The 24,222-nt window shown below is 43.4% G+C and overlaps 1 protein-coding gene across 2 annotated transcripts in view; it reads right to left on the bottom strand.

Moving 5' to 3' along the window:
- Positions 1-24,222, bottom strand: part of KATNIP (katanin interacting protein) — a 128,796-nt gene that overhangs the window by 38,499 nt on the left and 66,075 nt on the right. For both annotated transcript variants that reach the window (XM_069983654.1, XM_069983655.1), the window contains exons 18-20: positions 14,489-14,564; positions 12,719-12,896; positions 4,958-5,123 (exon numbers count right to left, since the gene is read on the bottom strand). In XM_069983654.1, the coding sequence (XP_069839755.1) occupies positions 4,958-5,123; positions 12,719-12,896; positions 14,489-14,564 (420 nt within the window). The remainder of the gene's footprint in view (positions 1-4,957; positions 5,124-12,718; positions 12,897-14,488; positions 14,565-24,222) is intronic.

Raw genomic sequence — 24,222 nt, 5'->3', positions numbered from 1 at the left:
TTGCAAGGATTAAAACAGAAATATGGGCATTATTCTTAAGGTGTCCCTGCCATTTGGAAAAAAAAAAAGTTTGAAATGTTAAATGTCAAAAGTTTTGATTAGTGGAGGTCTGAACGCCCAAACCCCTATTGCTCACTAGAACAAGCAGGGGGTGGCACACAGATGAGAGCTCTACTGGCTCACTGAATAGAAGACCACCCATCACCTCAACATGCTATAAAAGCATAAATGAAAAGTAGTAACCTTTATGAGGAAACCCCTTTAGAAGACTAATAACACATCCTCCATTTATATGGGAACCTACATATATCTATTATTCATATAAACACTGTTTTCATTACATTTATGAAGTGTTGAAGAAAGGAAACATTAGCATAGAACATTAAGTACAGAGCAGGGAAATTGCCGCGGAACAATCATAAGAAGTAGTACGCGTATAAGTAAACAGAAAATAACCAAGTCATTTAGGATGACAAACCACAGCACACATTTCCCATTCCTGCTATTATGGCCTCACAGCACTCTAGTTACCGACCAGATGTTGATTCTTAGAGAAGTATACAGACTTAAAGTAACCAGTATCTGCGTCTACAAATCCACCCACTCTGCACATATACATGACGCTACTCTATAAGGGGAAGAAGACTTCATCAATGTTGGTCTATACACATGCACCATTTCAGGAAATGCTAAACCAATGTCACCTCAGTACCTACTGTGTTTGTTAGGTGACAGAAAAGTGATATCTTTCTGCTTTAAAACTATATATGAAATTGTAATAAAGTATGAAAACAGAACGTGATTTTATGAAGCGTATTAAAGTGTTACTGCTATTTATAAAAAAAAAATTGAGATGTCATGCAGACATGTCAAAGGTGTTGTTTGGTCTGAGTCTAAGATCTCCACCGATCTCTAGATATAGCTGGGAGAAGCATGAGGCAGAGCGCTTCCCTCCCAGCTCAGCACTTTCTTTGACAATAAGTTGGCTCTAGCTCTGAGTTGGGAAGTAAAGGGCACCGCTGCATTTCCCCTGGCTATGTCTAGGGATTGTTGGTGGTCTCAGCACCCAGAACTTGCCGGATCAAAACTTTTGACATGTTTACATGACATTTTTATAAATCACAGTAACAATTTAAAGGGAATCCATCAGCATGAAAATGCTACTTAAGCTATCAGCATCATGCTATCGAGCAAAAGGAGCTGAGCAGATTCATATATATCTTTAGGGGAAAGGATTTAGTATAACTTGTAATTTATGGATTGAAATCTCTGATGTTTCTATGCTAAAAAGAGTCCAGTCCATTGAGTGACACTGCCCACTGGACTCCTTATCACAGAATAAGCAGGGAAATTAATCAACAAATTACAAGTTATACAGAATCTTTTCCCACAAAGATGTACATCAATCTGCTCAGTTCTTCCTGCTCCATAACATGATGGCGATAGATTGGATAGCATTGTCTTGGTGACAGGTTCATTTTAAAGTACTGACTCAAGAAATGCTCAGTATTTCTAATGCAGAGACTACTGATCAGAGTGGAAATTACATGGCAACCGTGTGGTCACAACATGATCTGGAGAAATCTTTTATAATAAAGATCCCTATTAAATAACATCAGGTATATTGGAAAATGATACCTTTTTATGGTGCTAAAAATAACATTTAACTCTTGAAAACTGGAAGTATCCACTTGTACTATTCTGACAGAATGAGATGGAGAACTATATACAGTGCAGGGTCTTCTGGGATATAGTATTGATGGCCTACCCTTAGGGACTCCCATTAATCAACAAAACTGACACAGTGATGTCCTAGACATAGTCTCATGGAGGAGGATATGGTGCTGCAGTCTTCTTTCTATTGTTTAAGGGGGTGATGGCTTATCCTTAGGAAAGATCATTAGAATAATTTCCCTGAAAATACTGTTAATATCACACACATGTATAAAGTGTGTATTTATGAAGAAAGGGCCAAATCTACTTTGAGACAGCTTTGTCCTTTCGTATTTTTTTTAGCACAAAGATGAACACTCATGTGAATTTTCCTCTACAGGAAATCTATAATTCATTTCTCTGTGCTATGATATAACTCAATAGTATCTCACTGGGCATGAAATCAAACAGTGGCTGTCAGCAAAATTACAATGACGTAGTTTAAAGTAACTGATCATTTGGAAACAATTGGTTATTATCTCTGAGAAGCCTTCCTGACAACAGCATTTATGAAGAGAAGCCTGTACTCCCCTGAATGTACACCTGTCAAGTGGATTTCACAGTTCTCACTTTAACTCTAACCCTTTATTACATCCCAAGCATACAATACAGTACTTATCTAAAAGTCTCCACTATGACCTTCTTCACCAGCAGAGTCAAAGAAGGTCTGAGGTCTAGAAAAATCCACCAATACAAGTACACTGTTTTTACATTCACATATCCTGTCTAATTTCTCCTCGTCTGATTTATTACTGGTACCTCTTCTTAAATGTAAATTTTTATTAAAAAAATATATTATGACATCAGAATTTATATATTATTATTTTTTTTATATATTTTTTTTTCACTGAGATTAAATTATCATGGCCAAATAAATTCACTCAAGGCATTAATCGCAACTTGCTTTATTATTAATTAGTAGAAAAGAACATTCATCACTCGTGTCTAAACAGTGTATGTTAAAAATAGCCTAGTATAGGATACGGTAAAATAAAGGCCATACGTTATCGCACGTCATAGAGAATACCCAACATGTTTCCTGGCAGGGACACAAAACAGACCGGGCACTGGAACAAAACACAGTACGTCTGCACTACACAGATGCCCTATGTGTGTCCCTGATTAATGTCACTTTGGCCCTTGACAGGAAACCTGTTGGGTAACCTCTATAACATGCAGTACTTGGTAATGTATGGCTTATTCACTATTGGTGATTAGTATCTCGTTGGCTGTTTAGACCCTTCTTTTCCACAAATTAATTATAAAGCAAGTGAAACTTAGAATCTTCTATGCCTTCAGTGGTTGTATGTATGTATGTATGTATGTATGTGTATTTATTGTGGACAGATGACTGGTAAGGTACTGGAGGGGGTGTACATCTTACCCAGGCTGCTAACTGGGATGAGATGGTAAACTCCAGGAAAATTGTGTAGTTCAGTAGAGATATTCTGTTGAACTTTTCTTAAAGAGAACCAATCACGGCCAAATGTTATTTTTTTTATTGCTCCATTTAATAAGGTTTCATTTTTAATCAATTTTTGTAAATATAATTAATCAATTTTTTTGCCGGGGTTTTAATATATTTGCATTTCCCTTCACTGTCGCGCGCCGGCTCTTTTCAAAAGAGCTGGCGCGCGACAGGAAACTCCCGGCATGCCGAGCAGCGGGAAGGGCTCCCATGAGCCTTTGCCCGCCGCTCTGTAAATACACAGTGATCCCGCACTATACAGTGCGAGATCGCTGTGTATAAATGTCCTAACTGACAGTTTAGTTTATCTCTAAAGATACAGACTGCCTTTGCAGTCTGTATCTTATATTTTACCTAATCCATCCTAGCGGCGCACTAAGGCCGGGCGCGGCCATCTTGGTTACGTCCCTTGCGTTCCAATGGTGCGTTCCACCATCGGGCCGCAAGTGACGTCATCAAGATGGCGCCCGGCTTTACAGCACCGCTACAGAGGACTGGGTAAAGTATAAGATACAGACTGCAAAGGCAGTCTGTATCTTCACAAAGTCTATTACTGAAGATACAGACTGCTTTTGCAGTCTGTATCTTATACTTTACCCAGTCCTCTGTAGCGGTGCAGTAAAGCCGGGCGCCATCTTGATGACGTCACTTGCGGTCCGACGGTGGAACGCACCATTGGAACGCAAGGGACATAATCAAGATGGCCGCGCCCGGCCTTACTGCGCCGCTAGGATGGATTAGGTAAATTAGAAAGATACAGACTGCAAAGACAGTCGGTATGTTCAGAGATAGACTTAGGGAGAGAGGAACTTTTACAACAGGGACAGTTAAATTTAGGTGATTGGTCCTCTTTAAGTATTATCGGGCCTGGATTTTACCAGAATGGCAGGTAGGTTTGGTAGAGGGACCTACCATCCCCTCCACACTCCAGTCCACACCTTGCCCACCGGTGTAAGTAGGAGTAATTGCTCCAGCACAGAAAAGGCAGCTCAGGAGGCTGGAGGTTGCTGAAAGCCTGGAAGCCACTTGACCTGTTCAGACACTGCTGTTATCTATTCCTGTTTTGTTGAGTAAGGCGAGACCTGTGTTTAATTAGAGCCCAGGTGGGCAGGTGTTTATTTTGTGTCCTGTTTTGCACAGTTTTGCCATGTTTTGTGTTTGCCTGAACATTTATATGCCACAATAAAGCCAGGTTGGAGTTTTTGGTTGAACTGACATAAGGACTGCTTTATCTCACGGCTACTCCCTACTAAAGATCCCCACAATATATATTTATTTACACACACACTATATACAGTATATACAGTGGTACCTCAATTTAAGAGTAACTTGGATTGGGAGCACTTAGCTAGACTAGCTCACAGTTTTTCAAAATTGCAACTTGGTTTAAGAGCATTGCTTTGATCTTGGATGGCGTGGTGGTGCCAGATCATCAGACATATGGGAACCCAGCTTAAAAAATGAAAAAGTGTATGTAAACTGATTAAATATGAATATCTTCTTTTAATACAGGATAACCAATGAGTAGAAGGAAATTACTTGGTGGACCCCAAGTTATAATCAACCATTAGAATGAAATAGAATGAATGTGAAAAAGCTTCCAGAAAATGGAAAAAGAAACCATTAGCAGTGCTGAAGCTTTAGTGCTCACTGCAGGTATATTCTCTGCTGTTTGCGAGATGTTATGGAAAGTAAAGTTTAGGTTCTCATAACAGTTTATTCCCTGGGTCCTCATGATACTATATTCATTTACAAACCAAACCTAAAAAGCATTACCCCTCGGTAGGTGTCTTCAGGAGATTTATTGTAATTCCAAAACCTCAGTCCTGCAACAGTTTCAGCTTTATCAAAATTGATGGTGAGTGTGTGATTTTCTCCACAGGTAAATGGGATAAGCCACATGTGAGAATCCTCATTGGTGATGTTCATACCATCAATGAGCCTAGAACATAAAAAGCACAAGAATGCTACAGAAAAGGAAGCTAATGGAAATTCTTATATATGTGTTGTATAGTATGCTATTACCACATGTTTAAAGCTTTTAGAGAAACAACATATAAAAGGGGATATGGTCTCAGATGCTTGCTGGGAATAAACATCAACAGAATTCATTTAATAGGATGCGGCAGACATAGATTATTACACATTTGGGATCATCGGACGGACATAAAAAGGTAAATAAAGTGGCTTTTAAAAAGAATCAGTCAAAATTTATTACTGTAGTATGTCCTTACATGACTCGCCGGCTCTCTGCCAACTGCATACGTTAGTTGTGTATGCAGTTAGAGCTTATTTACAGTGATAAAAATACAAACCACTACTACTCTGCTTACACATATGTTTAGCCAACAAATGTCTAAGGGAACTAGATTGTAAGCTCTTGCGAGCAAGGTCCTAACTCTTATGTTTAACTTGATTCCGTAATGACTATTTTTTGTCTAGGCGTGTAACCCCAGAATTGTAAAGTGCTGCACAATACGTTGGCACTATATAAATAAAATTATTACTCTTAAAGCGGTTATCCAGCATTAGAAAAACACGGCAGGGGGGAAGCTGCAAAACAGCTTTTTGGAGCACAGAAAGAGGCTTTTTTGCCTAATAAAATCTATTACAGAGTTTCTTAAAAATTACTTGTACTATTGATTTCTACAAAGAAAAAAACAGGAGTTACTCACCGGGTAATGATGTTTCCTCGAGTACATGACAGCACCATGGAGAGAGGGACCCCGCCCGCTGGGACAGGAAACCTGAAGTATAAAAGGATTAGGCCCTCCTCTCAACCTCAGTGAGTATTCCAGAGACCGGAGACAGCCATGATTAGTATCAGGATTGTTTAATCTTTAAAAGGACCATCACCAACTATACTACTACTTTCTTTTTTTTTTTTTTTTTTCTGCACACCCAAGTGAAACACCGTGAAAGAACCAAAAAGGGTGGGTAGTAATGGTGCTGTCATGTACTCGAGGAAACATCATTACCCGGTGAGTAACTCCTGTTTTCCCCCTCGACATGACAGCACCACGGAGAGAATACCAGAGATGAAAGAAAGATTAGGGAGGGACTATAGCCTGTGAGACCTTACGCCCGGTCTTAAATGTAAGATTTTTTAAAGGGGTTGTCCGGCGATAAAAAATTATTCACAGAATAACACACATTACAAAGTTATACAACTTTGTAATGTATGTTATGTCTGTGAATGGCCCCCTTCCCCGTGTTTCCCCCCACCCACGCTAGACCCGGAAGTGTGGTGCATTATACTCACCGCATCTCGTGTCGTCCACGGTCTCCGATCCTCAGCAGTGACGTCTTCTTCGGGAGGCCGGCGGATCTTCCCGAGTGCCGGCCGCCCTCTGCAGCGTCATCCGAAGCTCAGCCGCGATTGGCTGAGCATAACTGTGCTCAGCCAATCGCGGCTGAGCGGCTGATGACGTGGCCACGTCATCAGCTGCTCAGCCGCGATTGGCTGAGCACAGTTATGCTCAGCCAATCGCGGCTGAGCTTCGGATGACGCTGCAGAGGGCGGCCAGCACTCGGGAAGATCCGCCGGCCTCCCGAAGAAGACGTCACTGCTGAGGATCGGAGACCGTGGTCGGCACGTGACAGGTAATGTATAGCGCACCACACTTCCGGGTACACGGGTGGGGGTGGTGGGACACGGGGAAGGGGGCCATTCACAGACATAACATACATTACAAAGTTGTATAACTTTGTAATGTGTGTTATTCTGTGAATAATTTTTTATCGCCGGACAACCCCTTTAAGGATATATTAGACAAAGGCTCAAAAGGGGCATCTGTTAGACTTTTTAAAACTAGGCTAAGATCCCAAGGAGGAACTGATGGTGATAATCTTGGGGAGAGTCTAGCTGCTGCTCTAAAGAAACTGACCACCCAAGGATGAGTAGCAATTTGTTGGTTATATAAGGCTCCTAAGGCCGAGGCGTGTACCTTTAAGGTAGCTGGCTTCAGGCCCTTTCCTAAACCCTTCTGTAGGAAGTCTAGGATCTGCACTATGTTAGGAGAATGAAGATCAACCTTTTTAGTTCCCAAAAAGGAAAAATATGCCTTCCATATTTTAAAATAGATCTTTAAAGTTACAGGCTTCCTGCTCCGCTGTAAGGTAGATATGACCTCGTCCGAGAGTCCATGACTTTTAAGGATTAGCCTTTCAAAAGCCAGGCCGTCAAGTGCAGCTGCTTCGTATCTTGATGAAAAATCGGTCCCTGAGAGAGTAAATCCGGACGGTCCGGTAAGACCCAAGGGTCTGTCACTGACATTGATCTGAGACCTGAGAACCAGGCTCTGCGAGGCCAAAAGGGAGCTATGAGAATCACTCGAGCTTTCTCCTGCCTGATCTTTTTTAGCACCCGGGGAATTAGGGCCAGTGGAGGAAAGGCGTACATTAGACTCCACTCCCAGGCCTGACTTAGAGTGTCTACACCTAGGGGCCGGTCCGCTGGGGACAAGGAAAGAAACTGTCTCACCTGTCTGTTTACCCTGGTTGCGAACAGGTCTATGACCGGCCTCCCCCAAAGATCTGTGATCATCTGAAAGACAGAAGGATTCAGGCGCCATTCCCCCTGTAGAAGCTGATGTCTACTGAGAAAATCCGCTCTTATATTCAGAACCCCCTTCAGATGGACTGCTGACAGACTCAAAAGGTTGTGTTCTGCAAAAGAAAAAATGCGATAAGACAAGTCCAATAACAGAGGGCTTCTAGTGGTACCCTGTCTATTGATAACTGAAACTGCTGTGGAATTATCTGAAAAAATCTTAACATTAGAGCCCCTAATGCGAGACTCTGCCACAGTAAGTGCAAAATAAATGGCAAAATTCATCGTCCCAGGTGCCTTAAAAATTGTATCGGCCGGTGTGTGCACCCCAACCCGATGGGCTGGCGTCTGTAGTTATCACCTTTGGAGAATCAATAGTCCAACTAAGACCCTGCAGGAGAATAGACCTAGATAGCCACCAGGAAAAACTCTCTAATGTAGCTTTGGACAGGGAGATTTTCTTGTCAAGACCCCTGGGAGATCCATCCCAGGCCTCGAGGAGCTGAGCCTGCAAAGGTCTAGAATGAGTCTGAGCCCATGGGACTACTGGAATGGTAGCTGTGAATAATCCCAGCAGAGACATACCCTTCCTTATAGATGTCACCGGGTTTTTGAGAAGAAGTTGCGTTAAACTCTGTAGTTTCTCTATCTTCTCTTTGGGCAGGAACGACCTTTGGGTCAATGAGTCCAGAGTGATCCCCAGAAAGAGCTTTTTGTTTTCTGGAATCAGAGAAGATTTCTCGAAATTTACAATCCAGCCGAACTTTTTTAGGATGGACAGTGTTCTTTCCAACATTATCAGAAGTTTTTCCTCTGTTTCTGCTACCAACAGAAAATCGTTTAAATATGGTATAAAGATGCCTTCTTCTTCCCTTATGTGGGCTGCCATTTCCGCCACTATTTTGGTGAAGACTCGAGGAGCGATGGAGATGCCAAAGGGCAGTGCCTGGAACTGTAGGTGGACCAGGGAGTCGTCGATCCAGATCGCCAGCCTCAGGTATCTTTGAAAGTCTCTGTGGATCGGGACGTGTAGGCAGGGGCGGTCTTGGCATTTCTGGGGCCCAAAGCGAAGTTATGTCTGGGCCCCCCCCCTCGACATGCGTTCCAAAACAATAGACCACTGTGTGTTGCCCCCAGTAGTATATACCCCTTGTGCGCTACCGCCAGTAATATATACTCCTTGTGTGCTGCCCCCAATAGTATATACCCCTTGTGTCCTGCCCCCAGTAGTATATACCCCTTGTTTGCTTCCACCAGTAGTATATAGACCCCTGTGTGTTCCCCCAGTTATATATAGCCCCCCCGTGTGCTCCCCCAGAAGTATATAGACCTCCTGTGTGCTGCCCCAGTTGTATATAGACCCCCTGTGTGCTCCCCCAGTAGTATATAGGCCCCCTGTGTGCTCCCTCAGGGGTATTTAGCCCCCCTGTGTGCTCCCACACTTGGATATAGACCTCCTGTGTGCTCCCCCACTTGGATATAGACCCCTGTGTGCTCCTCCAGTAGTAAATAAACCCCCAGTGTGGTTTCCCCAGTAGTATATAGACCCCCTGTGTGCCCCACCAGTATTATATAGACCCCTTGTGTGCTGCCCCAGTAGTATACAGACCCCTGTGTGCTCCCCAGTTATATATAGACCACCTGTGTGCCTCACAAGTAGTATATAGACCCCCTGTATGTTCCCCCAGTAGTATATAGACCCCCTGTGTGCCCCACCAGTATTATATAGACCCCTTGTGTGCTGCCCCAGTAGCATACAGACCCCTGTGTGCTCCCCAGTTATATATAGACCACCTGTGCGCCTCACAAGTAGTATATAGACCCCCTGTATGTTCCCCCAGTAGTATATAGCCCCCCTGCGTGCTCCCCCACTTGGATACAGACCTCCTGTGTGCTCTCCAAGTTGTATATAGACCCCATTCTGCTGCCCCAAGTAGTATATAGACCCCCTGTGTGCTGCCCCCAGTAGTATATAGACCCCTCTGTGAAGCCCCAGTAGTCTATAGCCCCCCTGTTATATAGCCCCCCTGTGTGCTCCCCCCATTTATATAGACCCCCGATGTGCACTCCCGCAGTTAAACAGAGCCCTGTGTGCTCCCCCTCCCATATAGTATATAACACAATAAAACAAACACTTATACTCACCTGGGTGCGGGCGTCTCCTCCTCTCTTCACTCTTGTGGCTGCAGGAAGGGTTTTCCCTGCGATCACAAGAGGCCGCACTCCCCTTGTCCTGGCGCCGATGCTCCAGTGATGTCACTGGAGCGCCGGCACCACAAGGACAAAGCTGCCACTTGTGACCGCAGGGAAAACCCTTCCTGCGGCCACAAGAGTGACTGACAGGAAGGGAGCCAATGCCTCCCGCCCTGTCAGTGCTGCTGCATGTAACTATGAGCGCTCATTACGAGTGCTCATAGTTACAGTTCAGATGGCAGCAGCGAGCGGGGCAGCAGCCCTGTCCAGCGGTCTTGAGCACAAGAGCGGGGCGTGGGGGCCCCCCTGGATGTTGGGGGCCCCAAGCGATCGCTTGGGGTGCTTGGTGCCAAAGACCACCACTGCGTGTAGGTAGGCGTCCTTGAGATCTATTGAAGCCATAAAACAACCTGGAAAGAGCAAGTTTACTGTACTCTTTATGGTTTCCATTTTGAATCTCTGATACCGTAGATACGGATTTAAGGGTTTGAGATTTATGATTACTCTGTAGCTTTCGTCCGACTTTTTCACCAGAAACAAGGTGGAGTAGAAACCCTGACTTTTCTCCGATTCTGGTACCGGAATAAGCACATTCTTTTCCAGGAGAGACCTGACTTCTGTTTTTAAAGATTCTTGACGTCCTTTGGTTATGAAGAACCGAGTGGGAGGTCGGGATACAAAATTTAAGCGTACGCCATCTTGAATAGACCACAGCACCCAAGTGCTGGCGCAGATTTTCTCCCATTCTTGTGTGAAATGACGCGTCATTGTGTAGAGGATTTCTTGGAAGGATCGGACTTCTGGGAGAACATATATCCTTTGGCCCTGTTGTAGCCTCTACCTCGAGTAGACTTGTCTGTGTTCCTTCTCTGAAACTTTTCCTTTCCTTGTCCACGAAAGGACTGGAATAGTTTCGATTGGTAGGAGATAGGAAATCCCTTCTTCCTATCCGCGGCTTTAGCAAGTAAGTCATCTAGAAATTATCCAAATATATATTCTCCCTCACAGGGAATGGTGCATAATTTTGCCTTAGCAACTGCATCACCCGACCAATTCTTTAGCCACAAGGCTCTACGAGCCGAGTTGGATTGGGCTGCCGAGCGAGCAGAAAATCTGAGTGCATCGGTAGAAGCGTCAGCTAGAAAAGATGCAGATTTTTTTAAGGAGAGGCAATGCTGTCGTAAATTTATCTCTGAAATTGTCAGACTGGAGATCTTCCTCCAACTGGGAGAGCCAGACCATCATTGATCTTGCTACGCAAGTACCTGCAATGCTAGGTTTAAAACCACCTGTTGCTGCCTCCCAGGTTTTTTTAAGGAAGCCCTCTGCCTTCTTGTCCTTGGGTTCCTTGAGTACTCCTATGTTGTCAAAGGGTAATGAATCTTTGCGTGATATCTTAGAAATGGAAACATCAATCTTTGGAGCTCTATTCCAAGCTGGGTTTTCTGACTCGTCAAAAGGGTATTTTCTTTTAACCGCCCGAGGTACGAATCCTTTCTTCCCTGGCCTGTTCCATTCCCTTTGTATAAGGGCTGACACATTTTTATGTACAGGAAAGACCTTCCTCTTTTTTTCTTCCAAACCACCGAACATTATGTCCTGTATGGACTTAGGCTCCCTAGGGTCCTCAATGTTCATTGTGGAGCGAACTTCCTTAACCAGCGTACATACATCATCTAAAGAAAATAAGGATTTGATCCCAATATCCGTGTCAGATTCCTCAGCCTCTTCTGCTTCCTCCTCATTAGCTGCCCCTTCCTCCTGGTCAGAAATGGAAACGGTGGAAACCCCATGAGATGGCCCCGGGGTACATACTGGAGTCGCAGTAGGAGTGCTCCCAGAAGAACTTTGCATTCCCGTAATCATGTCTTTAACTGATGATAGGATAGACTCTAAAGAGGGCACCTGAGCAGCCACTAATTTATTAATACAGTCCTCACAAGTTGGTTTTTCATAGCTTGAACTAAGTCGTCCTTTACAAACTCTACATTCCTTATGTTTATGGGAAGTCTTAGACTTTCTGGAAGATTCCTACACATGTAATGAAAACAAAAAAACAAACTATTAGGCTTAAGGCCTGCAGTATTTCCACATCTTACCACCCCTACCAGGGGAGGAGAGTCAGTACCCGGGAAGAGGCAGGAGCACCAGATGAATCCTTCCTTGCCTCGCTGCTGGAACTCATGGCTGCATCAGCTGTGAGTCTGCCGGCCGACCTCACCACTGCGCATGGCTTGCTTTATCCGGCGTCCTACGTCACATCCTGTGCGCCGCGGAACTCCCCGCCACGTAACCACGCGACGTCACCGGAAGTCCTGCACGCCGAACCGGAAGTGGAATACAGCGTGGAACGCACGCTCCGGACGGATCCCGCCTCGGTCTGCGGTCAGTCCCCTGCAAAAGGAAAAACCCCCCGGCTGCCACTGGCAAACTCTGAGGGTTCCAGTCCGGCCCTACCGCCTCCTGAATGCGGTATGTGTGGTGAAGTCGGGCTTAAGCGGTGCTTACACGGTGCTTACACCGGCACCTCCTAAAGTCCCCCTCCGGCTATCCCACCGGAAAGCCTCAGCAGGTGAGAAGAACCCCGGCCCACTAATCCTAAGGAGACCTACACCGAGCCTCCCAACTCCAGGCTTCCCGTAGGCACAGGAAACCACACTGAGGTTGAGAGGAGGGCCTAATCCTTTTATACTTCCTGTCCCAGGGGGCGGGGTCCCTCTCTCCGTGGTGCTGTCATGTCGAGGGGGAAAAATTAAATGACAGTAACACTTTAACATTGCGTTCCAACATACTTGTCTAAAGTTCTGCTGTCATCTTGGTACTCAGGAAGCACACTGAGATCTCGGGGGCAGGCTGTCATAATATCCATGTTTAGGGGTAAAGCTTCCCCATCGGATCCCACAACTTCTAGTCCTGTAAGGCCAAGGTAATGCAGGTCTCCCCATGTCATGGTAAAATTTAACTGAAGACCTAAAAGAAGACAGTGATAATATTAATGCATACTTCTGCAGACAAATAGTAATATAAACAGATAGAAATGTGTTAATAGTAAGGCAAGCATAATCCAGTTTCCCCACTTTGTTGTTGAAGTGAGCCAAAAACAGCTTGGTGGTTTAAGATCAAGATCTACTAGTTTTAACTCTTAAAAAGTACCTGTTGTCATAAATAATTTTTGACATGTCATAAGTTATTGATTACAGTGTTATTGCGCTGTGATGCGATACGATGATACAGCCGGGGAGAGAGCGAGGCAACAGTAAGATCCACTCCCTGGCCGCTCACCAATTCTATGAGTCTATGAGGCTAAAGTGTCACGCTCTCTCCCTGGCTATATCTTTGTATTGCAGTGGGTCTCAGCAGGGAGACTGCAATCAATAACTTCTGAAATGCCTGATGACATGTCAAAAGATATTTATAACGACAGGTACTCTTTTAAACTTGGGGGCATAATGGATTTCACCTGCTCACCCCTTTGTTCTTGGGGAGATAACCAGCCACCAGGGGAGTCTGCCAATGGAAAAAGTTTGACAGCACCAGGGAATAAGATACAATATGGCCTGGTCGTAGAGAGTGGATGCAAGCTGGGTGAGCCAACAAATCAAACTGTAGGTAAATAGGAGGAAAGGGGGTGAGTTAAACTTTTATTATGGGATGTGTATATATATATATATATATATCAGCAAATATTACCTGTTGATAGGGATCAACGCAGCACATGTGTACTGCATTGATCCATTATCTCGGCAGCCTGTAGCAATTGTCAAGTACAGGCACCCTGGGAGGCCTAGAAGAGGCCCTGGACTGCCTGTAGAATGGATCGGCTTCCTGTAATCCCACAGCAGGTAGCTGATCCGTGCCACTGAACCAACAATGGTGCGCAGCCGGGCCACTTAGATTGGCATAAAGAAGTCGCTGCCCTGTCCAGAAACAACCAGTGATTAGCTGAGCGCGCTGTCAGTAGGTGAGGGACCTGATGACACCACCAAAGGACAACGGGGGAGCGCGGAGAGGTAAGAATGATTTCTTTATTGTTTTTTACTAAAACACCAGCACCATATCTTATGTTTTTCAATACTATGGCACTACATGCTTGCAGTGGTATAACAATCTGCTGCAAAAAATTAGGTACCATAGACATTTATTCATAGACATAATCCGTAGTGCAGCGTATAATCTACTGTGATACTAAAACGGTTATGCAGATTTGTTGCAAACTGCTGCATATATTTGTCCTATTCATTTATGGGGGGAAACTGGCAAAAAGAGCAGCACCCATAAATACTAATCTATGTCCTTGAAGGTCAGTCTTTGCAGCCTTGTTTCTGTTTCAGTTATGTTCTATTCTACCAATAATAACCTTAGTAAGAGACTATGCCTCTAGAGCCTACCCTCAGGCTATCACGTATCAGTCTGCCTGACAACTACTGCAGGACGTAAATTAACTATGATAAGAGAAAGCTAACAGTAAAAGAGCACTAGAATTGTATATATAGTCACACATAGAGATTCACATTATCAGCATCAAGACATGCAAAAAAATACAAATAATCAAATACACTTACATTTACCAGTGTAAATTCCTGGTATGGCATGGGAAAGACTTGGGGGAGAAGATGATATGGTTTTCTGATCTAAAGCCTACAAAGATAAGAAATGTAATGAATAAAGTGTTAGTGTCATTTTAAAAAGTTTTGTCTTGGTCTCAGTGCTGAAACCCTCACTGATCACCAGATATTGATGTAGGATATTGATGTAGCGCTTCCCTTCGCTTCTTGGTGCTCAGTCCATCTGATTGCAAGAAATGGGCTCAATTATAAGTCTATGAAGCACAAATCCTGCAAGAGACCCAGAGAGTGAAGCGCACTGCCACACGCTTCTCCTAGCTATATCTAAGGATCAGTGGGCCCTGAGACCCTGACTGGTCAAACATTTATACACATCTGGGGCTGGTTGGAGATGGTGATGTTGTTCAGGAAGTGGGATCAAGTCAAACCCCCTGGGACTAGATAAGGACGATGTCATCTCAGGGGTCGGGGGAAACAGCCAAGATGACACCATATGTGGATGTAAAGAAGTACTAAACTTTTGGGCCTGAGGGAGTGTACCAAACGAGGCAGAAAGCATTGCTATTGGTGACAACTAAACATAACAGTTAGAAATATTGGGTTTATATATCTAATTACCAGTAACTCTGTAATGCTGGGACACCCCTTTAAATGTAAAATGTGTTATATAAGTAAAACAAGTAAGAAAATCACCATAGAAACGACTTTCATACTGTTGTATCATGGCTTCTATGTTCACAAGATCCATGACAGATAGGACACTATAAATGGTTTTAAAGAGTCAAACTGATTTGCTTATGGCTCTCTTTGACATATAATGGGTCTGTTAGGTTAAAAAAAAATTCCGCTGGAGAGAACAATGCCACATGCTATGATATTCGGACTCAAAAAATGGAAAAGAAGGAAGACAAGTATGGACAAAGCCTAAAGAGGGGACCTGTCCAAGATATAGTAGGAAGAAACAGGAAGCTTGCCTTAATGACGCAGAATCATTATTTTTTTTAACTATGTCCCATTTTTGGGGTCTGATTGTCTGGGACACCACTCAGTCTCTAGCGGCTGCTGGAAATAGCCATGCGCTCTACTCCACTCAGACCCCTATGATCAGGCAGTCATCCTCAATCCTACGATAGATGATAACTTCCAATGGGACAGCCCCCTTATGTTCTATCTAATAGTGTCCGTTAGCAGCAAGTAAATGTGTAATTTTTTTTAAAGATTTGTCACCTCTCCTGTCATGTCTAGTTACATCTCCCTTTAAAACAACAATTGTTCACCATAGGATTTCCTTATAACTCTAGGCTGTGCCATTTTTGTTATTCCAGGAAAATTAGGGTTAAACAATTGAAGTCTCATTGCTCTCCTTTATATTCTATTATAAATATCTGTTAAAACAAATGTCCAAACCATCAAACCAGTTCAGTACCAATCTAGAATGTTACCTTTTTTCTTTCCAATTAACTGGTGTCATAAAGTTAAATAGATTTGTAAAGGACTTCTTATGTTGTAACAAAACATACTGAACATTTTGGGTGGATTTCCCCAGTACGACTGAGGATATTCTATGAAAACCTGAATGAATACTTTAATGCAGGGTAATAAGAAGGGATTTTACTAATGATTTCACAATAAGCAATAAAGGTTTTGTGGATTCATAATGATCTGACACAGATTAATACCAGCAGCATTAGGTGCATTTTTAATAATTAGTATGTTTTATTCTTTTGTATTCATGTTTTTAATGGTTTAAATTGGAATTATAGGGTATTGTCATGGCAGGGCCGAAGCTGGAGGGGGCAGGGGGGGCAGAGACCAGGGGGGGCGCCACCACAGGGGGCAGAGAGAGAAGAATCACAGTGGATGAGGCAGCCTGGAAGCCTCCTGCGTTCATTGTGAGGAGGCAGGGGACAGTTTTTACTTCATCAAAAGAGGAATTGTCCATACTGTACTGTCTCCTGATTAGCTATAATTAATATAATAGCGTTTTTACCGCGATTTTGCGCAAATTAGGGCTAAACAGCAGCCAGGAGACAGTACAGTAAAGAGATGGTGAAGGACCTTGACATATGACTATGATGTCACCGCAGGTCCTGTATGTACACTGCACTATGGAGGAGAAAGAAAGAAGATACAGGTGTGTGGGAAGGGGAGGACAATCAGGGGTGTACAGTCTGGGGAGGGGAGGGTGACACTTGTCTGGGATGGGGGGGGGCACACAAGAGAGTTGGGGTCCAATGTCTATTTAGGGGTCTGGCTGTACATTATTCCATACTTAACCCCTTAATAACTGCCCTATCCAAATATATATCACATTTATATAAACCTTACCTAGTATCTGCAGGGGTAGGGAAGCTCAGCTCTCCAGCTGTTGCAGAACTACAACTCCCATCATGTCTGGACAGCCAAAGTTTTAGCTTTGACTGTCTATGTATGATGGGAGTTGTAGTTTTGCAACAGCTGGTGAGGCAAGGTTCCCTATGCCAATCTATAAAGCACCTGTATCTGTATATACAACGACCATGATACAAGAGTCATTTTTCTAAATGATTTCTATTTTAAATTTGGTGATGGCATACCTTACTGGAGGTGTTACTGCTGTTGTCTCCGCTGCTGAGTGGAGTTGATCGAACCTCGGGAAATTCTAGGTTCTATAGAACTCGAACATTCATGAACCTGCCGCATTAGATTGGTGATGCCTTCCCGGTCCATGGGGAAGGAGGAGAGTGCCCGAGTACCGACTGAAATTCCGGGATTCAGCCTTTGTAATAGCTGGGTACTCTCCTCCTTACCCATGGACCGGGAAGGCATCAGCAATCTAATGCGGCAGGTTTGTGAATGTTCGAGTTCAATCGAACCGAGGATTTCCCGAAGTTTGATCAACTCTACTGCTGAGCGTATCTGTGCATTAGGAGACGGCACCATAGAATCACATTACACTGGGTGTCACACTGGAGATAGATCAGGAAGCTTTGCCTCCTAATTCACAGGTACAAACAGCAGGGAGCGGAGACAACGGCGTCACCTCAGGTACAGACAGCAGGGAGCGGAGACAACAGCGTCTCGTCAGGTACAGACAGCAGGGAACAGAGACAACGTCGCCTCCTAATTCACAGGTACAGACAGCAGGGAGCGGAGACAACGGCGCCTCCTCAGGGACAGACAGCAGGGAGGGGAGACAATGCCGCCTCCTAATTCACAGGTACAGACAGCAGGGAGCGGAGACAACGGCGCCTCCTCAGGTACAGACAGCAGGGAGGGGAGACATCGGCGCCTACGTTGAGGTACTTAGGGACCAAATTTTAAATGGGAACATTCCAGGTACACAAGATAGTACCATAAAGAGAAGGAAACGTCTAATATAGGAGAACACCCAAAGTCAAATACGTCAAAAAACACAATAAAGTTTATTAAGCATATATCAAAAAATACAAAAAACATACAAAAATGGCAAAGAAAAGAAGATCCCTAAAGAGGGAAAACATGGTGGGACCCACACTGTAGTGGGGGACCCCCGGGCCAGCAAACGGTCATACAATACAGCTAAAATTACCCTCAGAAATAATAATCCAAAAATATATAAACCACATGAAAAGATAATAAAGAGTATAAAGTGTCCCAATATAACACAACAAAGCAAGTGGAAAAATATATGGATAATGTGAATGGTGACTACAATATGAGATAACAAACAGTGAAAAAGTAAAAAATCTCCCTGACGAAGTTCCAGTGAAAAGTGACGCGTAACACGAGTCGCTCTTCTCCCTCTATGTTCGGTGACATGATTTTTTACTTTTTCACTGTTTGTTATCTCATGTGGTTTATATATTTTTGGATTATTATTTCTGAGCGTAATTTGAGCTGTATTGTATGACCATTTGCTGGCCCCGGGGTCCCCCACTACAGTGTGGGTCCCACCATGTTTTCCCTCTTTGGGAATTTTAAATGTTTTTAATGTGCAGGGATCTGCTTTTCTTTGCCATTTTTGTATGTTTTTTGTATTTTTTGATATATGCTTAATAAACTTTACTGTGTTTTTTGACATATTTGACTTTGGGTGTGCTCCTATATTAGACATTTCCTTCTCTTTATGGTACTATTTTTGCATTGTTTTGTCTTAGGAAGCACCCCTCCCCCTTTTTTGTTATTCTCATTATTTGGTGTTGCAGGCCCCATTTTCTTTGTTAAGTTATTCCAGGTACACAGTAAATATGACATTACGTATCCCATATTGTGAACACCACACTAGTGCTGGCGGTAGAGATGACCGAATCTAAACTTCATTAAAAAAAATATATATATATACACACACATGGGCCCCCCTGTGCTGCGCATACGGGGGGGGCGGGGTGCAGGAGAGCCTAGCTACACCTCTGGTCATGGCCAGCATTTATTATATATTATATTTAGGAGAACCTGCCAGCATATTTGTGCCAACCAAACAGCCCCAGTACCTTACAGAGTGGGTAAATGGCTCTTTTCCTGTTAACTTTCTGTATCTTTAACAGCAATCACATTGTATGCAAATAAAGCTTTTGCTTTCAGGTCAGTTTTGGGTCCCTCAGTTGCTGTTACACTGGCCGCTCTTAAAGTGTAACCGTCATTTAAAATATTGTTGCAGAAAGCAATAGTACAAGCGATTTTAAGAAACTCTGTAATAGGTTTTATTAGGCAAAAAAGCCTCTTTCTGTAGTCAAAAAGCTGTTTTGCAGCCCCCTCCATACTTTTTATCTGTGCATTATTTGCTGAGTCCATTATAACCTATAGGGGGGAGGGTCCGAGAGAGGGATGAAGGAGCATGAAGAGGAGACAAGCGGCCTGTGCAGTTTGGAGTCTCGGCACATAAAATGCCGGAATCACAGGTCATAAAGCTCAGTGCTGCTCTGGGAACTTGGTGAGATAAGATTGTAGGATGGTGTGTTGTGCAGAACTGTTTATTCTCCTCTCTGTGATCACTTGTCCCCCCCGCCCGTCTCCCCTCCAAAGATTATAATGGACACAGAAATCCTGCTTCTTCTGAAGTGAGCGGGAGGGAGGTTCTAAGGTTCAACAGGGTCAGTGTGTCCCGAAACCTGAACTGGCAACATACCTACCTCTGCAACACAGTCATTAGACAATACCTATGACTAGAACAAAGACATCTAGAACTGGTGAGATTACGTTCCCTTTCTTATTTGGCTTGTTGTAGTCCTAATATTTTGAAGTCTCTGTGTGTCTACATAGTTTGGCTTCTGGTGGCTTGCTGCATCATAGTATCCCATTAAAAGATATGTATACACCCCATTCTGTGAGTCTGTTTAGTTACAAGCGGTGTTGTTGAATCATAGGTAGAGATGAGCGAACCTCGAGCGAGTCCATCCGAACCCGAACTTTCGGCATTTGATTAGCGGGGGCTGCTGAAGTTGGATAAAGCCCTAAGGCTATGTGGAAAACATGGATATAGTCATTGGCTGTATCCATGTTTTCCAGACAACCTTAGAGTTTTATCAAAGTTCAGCAGCCCCAGCTAATCAAATGCCGAAAGTTCGGGTTTGGATGGACTCGAACGCGAACCCCGTTAAATCATCTCTAATCATAGGACCTCAACTGACCAATGACTGTGACTTTAAGGGGGTATATGCACCCTAATAAACATTTGTCAAAGAAGAGGGGAAAGGGGGGCATCAGATATTAAAGGTAAAAAGACAATTGCTAATTCATTGGGGAAGCACCTCGTGATTGGCAAACGTCTGTCTACTTTTATTACACAGGATTGTCTCCTTTCATTTGTGGCCTCTGCATCATTAGATAAAAAAGGAAAAACATATGTACCTGAGCCAAAACTTCTAACTGGGAATAATATACTTATGTCCTTTGCTGCAAATCAAAAAAACACTGGAAAATTGCAGATGCAGATTTTTACTACATTATTTAAATGTGTCTTGAAATACAGCTGCTTCTTTCACCCTGTCTACATTTGTAACAAAAAAAGACAGCTGGCATACATCGATACAACCGCACGACTATACGAGGGCCATTTACATATCAAAAAGATGAACAACTTGGCAGGCATCTCCCATTATATCTGAAGGTTTGACTTGTGATCATGCTATAAAAACCATGGAAAATAATACTAAAATTGAATGGGCAAACTGTTTCAGCTACATATCATGTGAAAGGCCGATAGACTTTAGATTTAGGCTTATTGAGAATAAGTACGATTACCAAGCCAAAAATATATATTGTGTTCCACAACTGAAAGGGCTATTTCCCATATCAGACATGTATAAATACCCACAGAATATGCCATACATGTCTGGAAGGTTTGGGTCCTAGAGGTAAGGCCTTTTTCTATCTGTAGAATAAGGCATCCCTCCCCATGCCCTCGGCCTGTCTGAGGCGGCACAAGTGACTAGCAATGCAGAAACAGCTGGGCTGGTTGATCCTTGCCGTTTCCGTAACTCGCACAAAAGTGACCAGAAGTTACGTATATTACGTAACTGGCGGTGCACACTGTTTGTGGGCAGCTCGGTGGCTCAATGGTTATTGCTGTAACCTTGCAGCGCTGGGATCCTGCGTTCAACATCTGCAAAAAGTTTGTGTGGGTTTCCTCCGGTACTCCGGTTTCCTTTCAAAATATACAGATAGGGGCCAAAATTGGCAAACTATGTAAAGTGCTGTGGAATCAGTTGGTGCGATACAAATAAAAGCATTTTTTTTTTTACATAAAAGCTTCTAGGTCTAGGGAAGTTTTTAAAGCTAAACAGTCTTAGGAATCCCGACCCCTGAATCTAGGAGGATGGGTGTCTTTTGTAAGAGGTAGGTGTGGGCCCCTCTGGCATATCTTAAGGATATGTTATAAATGTCTGAAATAGGAATACTCCTTTATAGGGAAACTAAGAACAGAATTGAAGACTCTAACTTATGTCCCCATAGGGTCAGGGATGCTGAGAATGAAGGTAATTTTCTTACTTTCATCCTCAGCATTGTGTTAGTTAAATCCACCATGTTAATAATATGTAAATTAGGTGCACTGGGGAGTGGACTACTGCCCTCCACCCCAATGCACCCATATGCTCCGCCTGCCCACTGCCTTCTGAGCTGTGATAGGTTGCTTGACAAAAAAAGCCTGATTGATTAATAAACAATCATATGTATCAGATGGGCCAATATACAGTAGTTCTGAAAATCCTTGTTGATAGCAGTTCTAAATCCAGGGCTCCATCTATCCGTCGGCTCTATCTTTTGCACATTTGTATCATATGAGAACTTCTACACAGATGGATTCCAGACATTTCCTTAGCCATGAGGATGTGGAAGGATGAACAATGAGATTTTAAAACATGTTCTAAAACATAAATGTGCGATATCAAGTACTCTTCACCTTCGTAATCGCCTTTCTGTGACCCGGCTCTCAGCCCAAACACAGTACCCAGCAAATTTTAAAAAAATCAGGCAGTGTACAGATATTACCCACACCTCCGTCCTAACCTCTTGGCAGATAAGGGATGCATTTTGCTGTGGGTGAGTCTCTATAAAACCAGTGATGTTGAGTACGGCACTCTGGCAGCAGCAGAGCCATGCCTTCAGCGTGAACTGTGCACCTGATCATCATCAGCAATGCCATCAACTACGGAGAAGCATAAATGTATGCACCACAACATAGCTAATGGGAGCCCAGGAGAGTGCTCTGCACAGCTTAAAGTCACTTATATACAGCTATATCACATGGTCTTCCTGCAGAATGATGCCAGTAATTTGGGATCTATTCCGTAACTGGTTAATCACTTGTGGAACGTTGTTGTAGTTATCTTAGCGCAGGAAAAGTGCTCCATGTGACATCCCGGAGCTCATGACATGCCACTTTATTATTTCCAGATAGCAGACATTGTAAACAACATTAGGTGTTACAGCACTCTATGAACATGACCTACCTGCTAAGAGATGGCACAGAAACAGCATGTACAACTGAGCAAACAACACAAATGCCTTGAAAAGAAAACCATTTTGTTTTCCATTTAACTAATTATTGCAAAGAGCAACTTGCCACGACAGGGATTTTTTATTAAGTGCAGCATAAGCTATTATTAAATAATAAAATAGAGTATTCATTGTATACACCTATTTTAATAGATTTAGCTTGCGCAGGTTGTCTGTCTGTCATACGTATTTTCACACTGATATGTTTCCTAATGTTGCCCAAATTTCCCATGAGTCAAAGAGGGTGGAGTCTCATCACTGCGCTTGAAGAGGCCCATCTATGTGCAGTAAATGATAGATCAGTGACATGGAACTTTTGTCCCCTTACACTATACAGAACTATATATAATACAACTGCAGCCTATCTCCTTTTCTCATTGTTACTATGGCTCTCACACCCAGGAAAGCAGTCTCATGTGTTTCACAGAAAGTCAGGAGCATAGGATAGACTGACATCCTGTCTACATATTATGTAGATTCCTGGTGGTCACATGCAGGGCCGCCATCAGGAATTTCGGGGACCCATACAACCAAAGTGTCTGGGCCCCCCACATTAATAAAAAAAAATAGTGTGTTCGCCCCACGCCTTGCTGGGAGGTATAATTTGGTTCAGATCAATTCTAGAGAACTAGCTCATATACCCCATTTTCCCCAGTGGCTTAAAATGTAACCTCTGTTATACAGTTATAAAATTGTAGAAATTAAATGTGAACAAGGTGCAATTCAAATAGACACTTACTTGTATAGCTGTCTCTTGTGCTCTGTATGCAGTGCATTATATTCACCCCTGCAACGTACAATTTATAGCGTGTCTAGAAGCCCAGCGGGGCTCATTATGATGGAGACTAAAACTTATACAAGAGTGGGGTAGGGGTTCCCCTGTATTCAGAATGCTGTTGAGTACTAGGCAATGCCCCGTTTGGGGTTATTGAATTTCGAGGGTCTGGGGGGGCTGTTTGATTTGTATATGTTCACCAATATCCCCCCCCCCCCCCCGGTATGCTCACTAACATAGAATATGTTGATAAGGCTAATATAATGAGGCTGTTCCATGTTAGTGAGCATATACAAATCATCCCCCCCACAGGCAGACTAGTTTAGCTCACCCAAGACAGTGATAGCGAATACATGGCGGTGAGAACGCTTTCTAGGAGATCCTGTTTGTGCAGCAGAGGTGTCTTTATCCTGCTCTGCATAGACCCTCGAAATTCAATAATCCCAGACAGGGCATTGCCTAGCACTCAACAGCATTCTGAATACAGGGGAACCCCTACCCCACTCTTGTATAAGTTTTAGTCTCCATCATAATGAGCCCCGCTGGGCTTGTAGACACGCTATAAATTGTACGTTGCAAGGGTGAATATAATGCACTGCATACAGAGCACAAGAGGCAGCTATACAAGTAAGTGTCTGTTTGAATTGCACCTTGTTCACATTTAGGTTCTACAATTTTATAACTGTATAACAGAGGTTACATTTTAAGCCACTGGGGAAAATGGGATATATGAGCCAGTTCTCTAGAATTGATCTCACACACAGACACCAGCACACATGTATACAGACACCAGCACACATGTATACAGACATACAGACACCAGCACACATGTATACAGACATACAGACACCAGCACACATGTATACAGACATACAGACACCAGCACACATGTATACAGACACCAGCACACATGTATACAGACATACAGACACCAGCACACCAGGGCACGATGAAGTTTGAACTTCTGCAACCTGGAGAAATCACCTGATATCACCTGCAG

This window comes from Dendropsophus ebraccatus, chromosome 9, assembly GCF_027789765.1.
Source record: "Dendropsophus ebraccatus isolate aDenEbr1 chromosome 9, aDenEbr1.pat, whole genome shotgun sequence".
NCBI lineage: Eukaryota > Metazoa > Chordata > Amphibia > Anura > Hylidae > Dendropsophus > Dendropsophus ebraccatus.
Note: the sequence above shows the minus strand (reverse complement) of the source record. Positions and strands in the feature narration are given on the sequence as shown.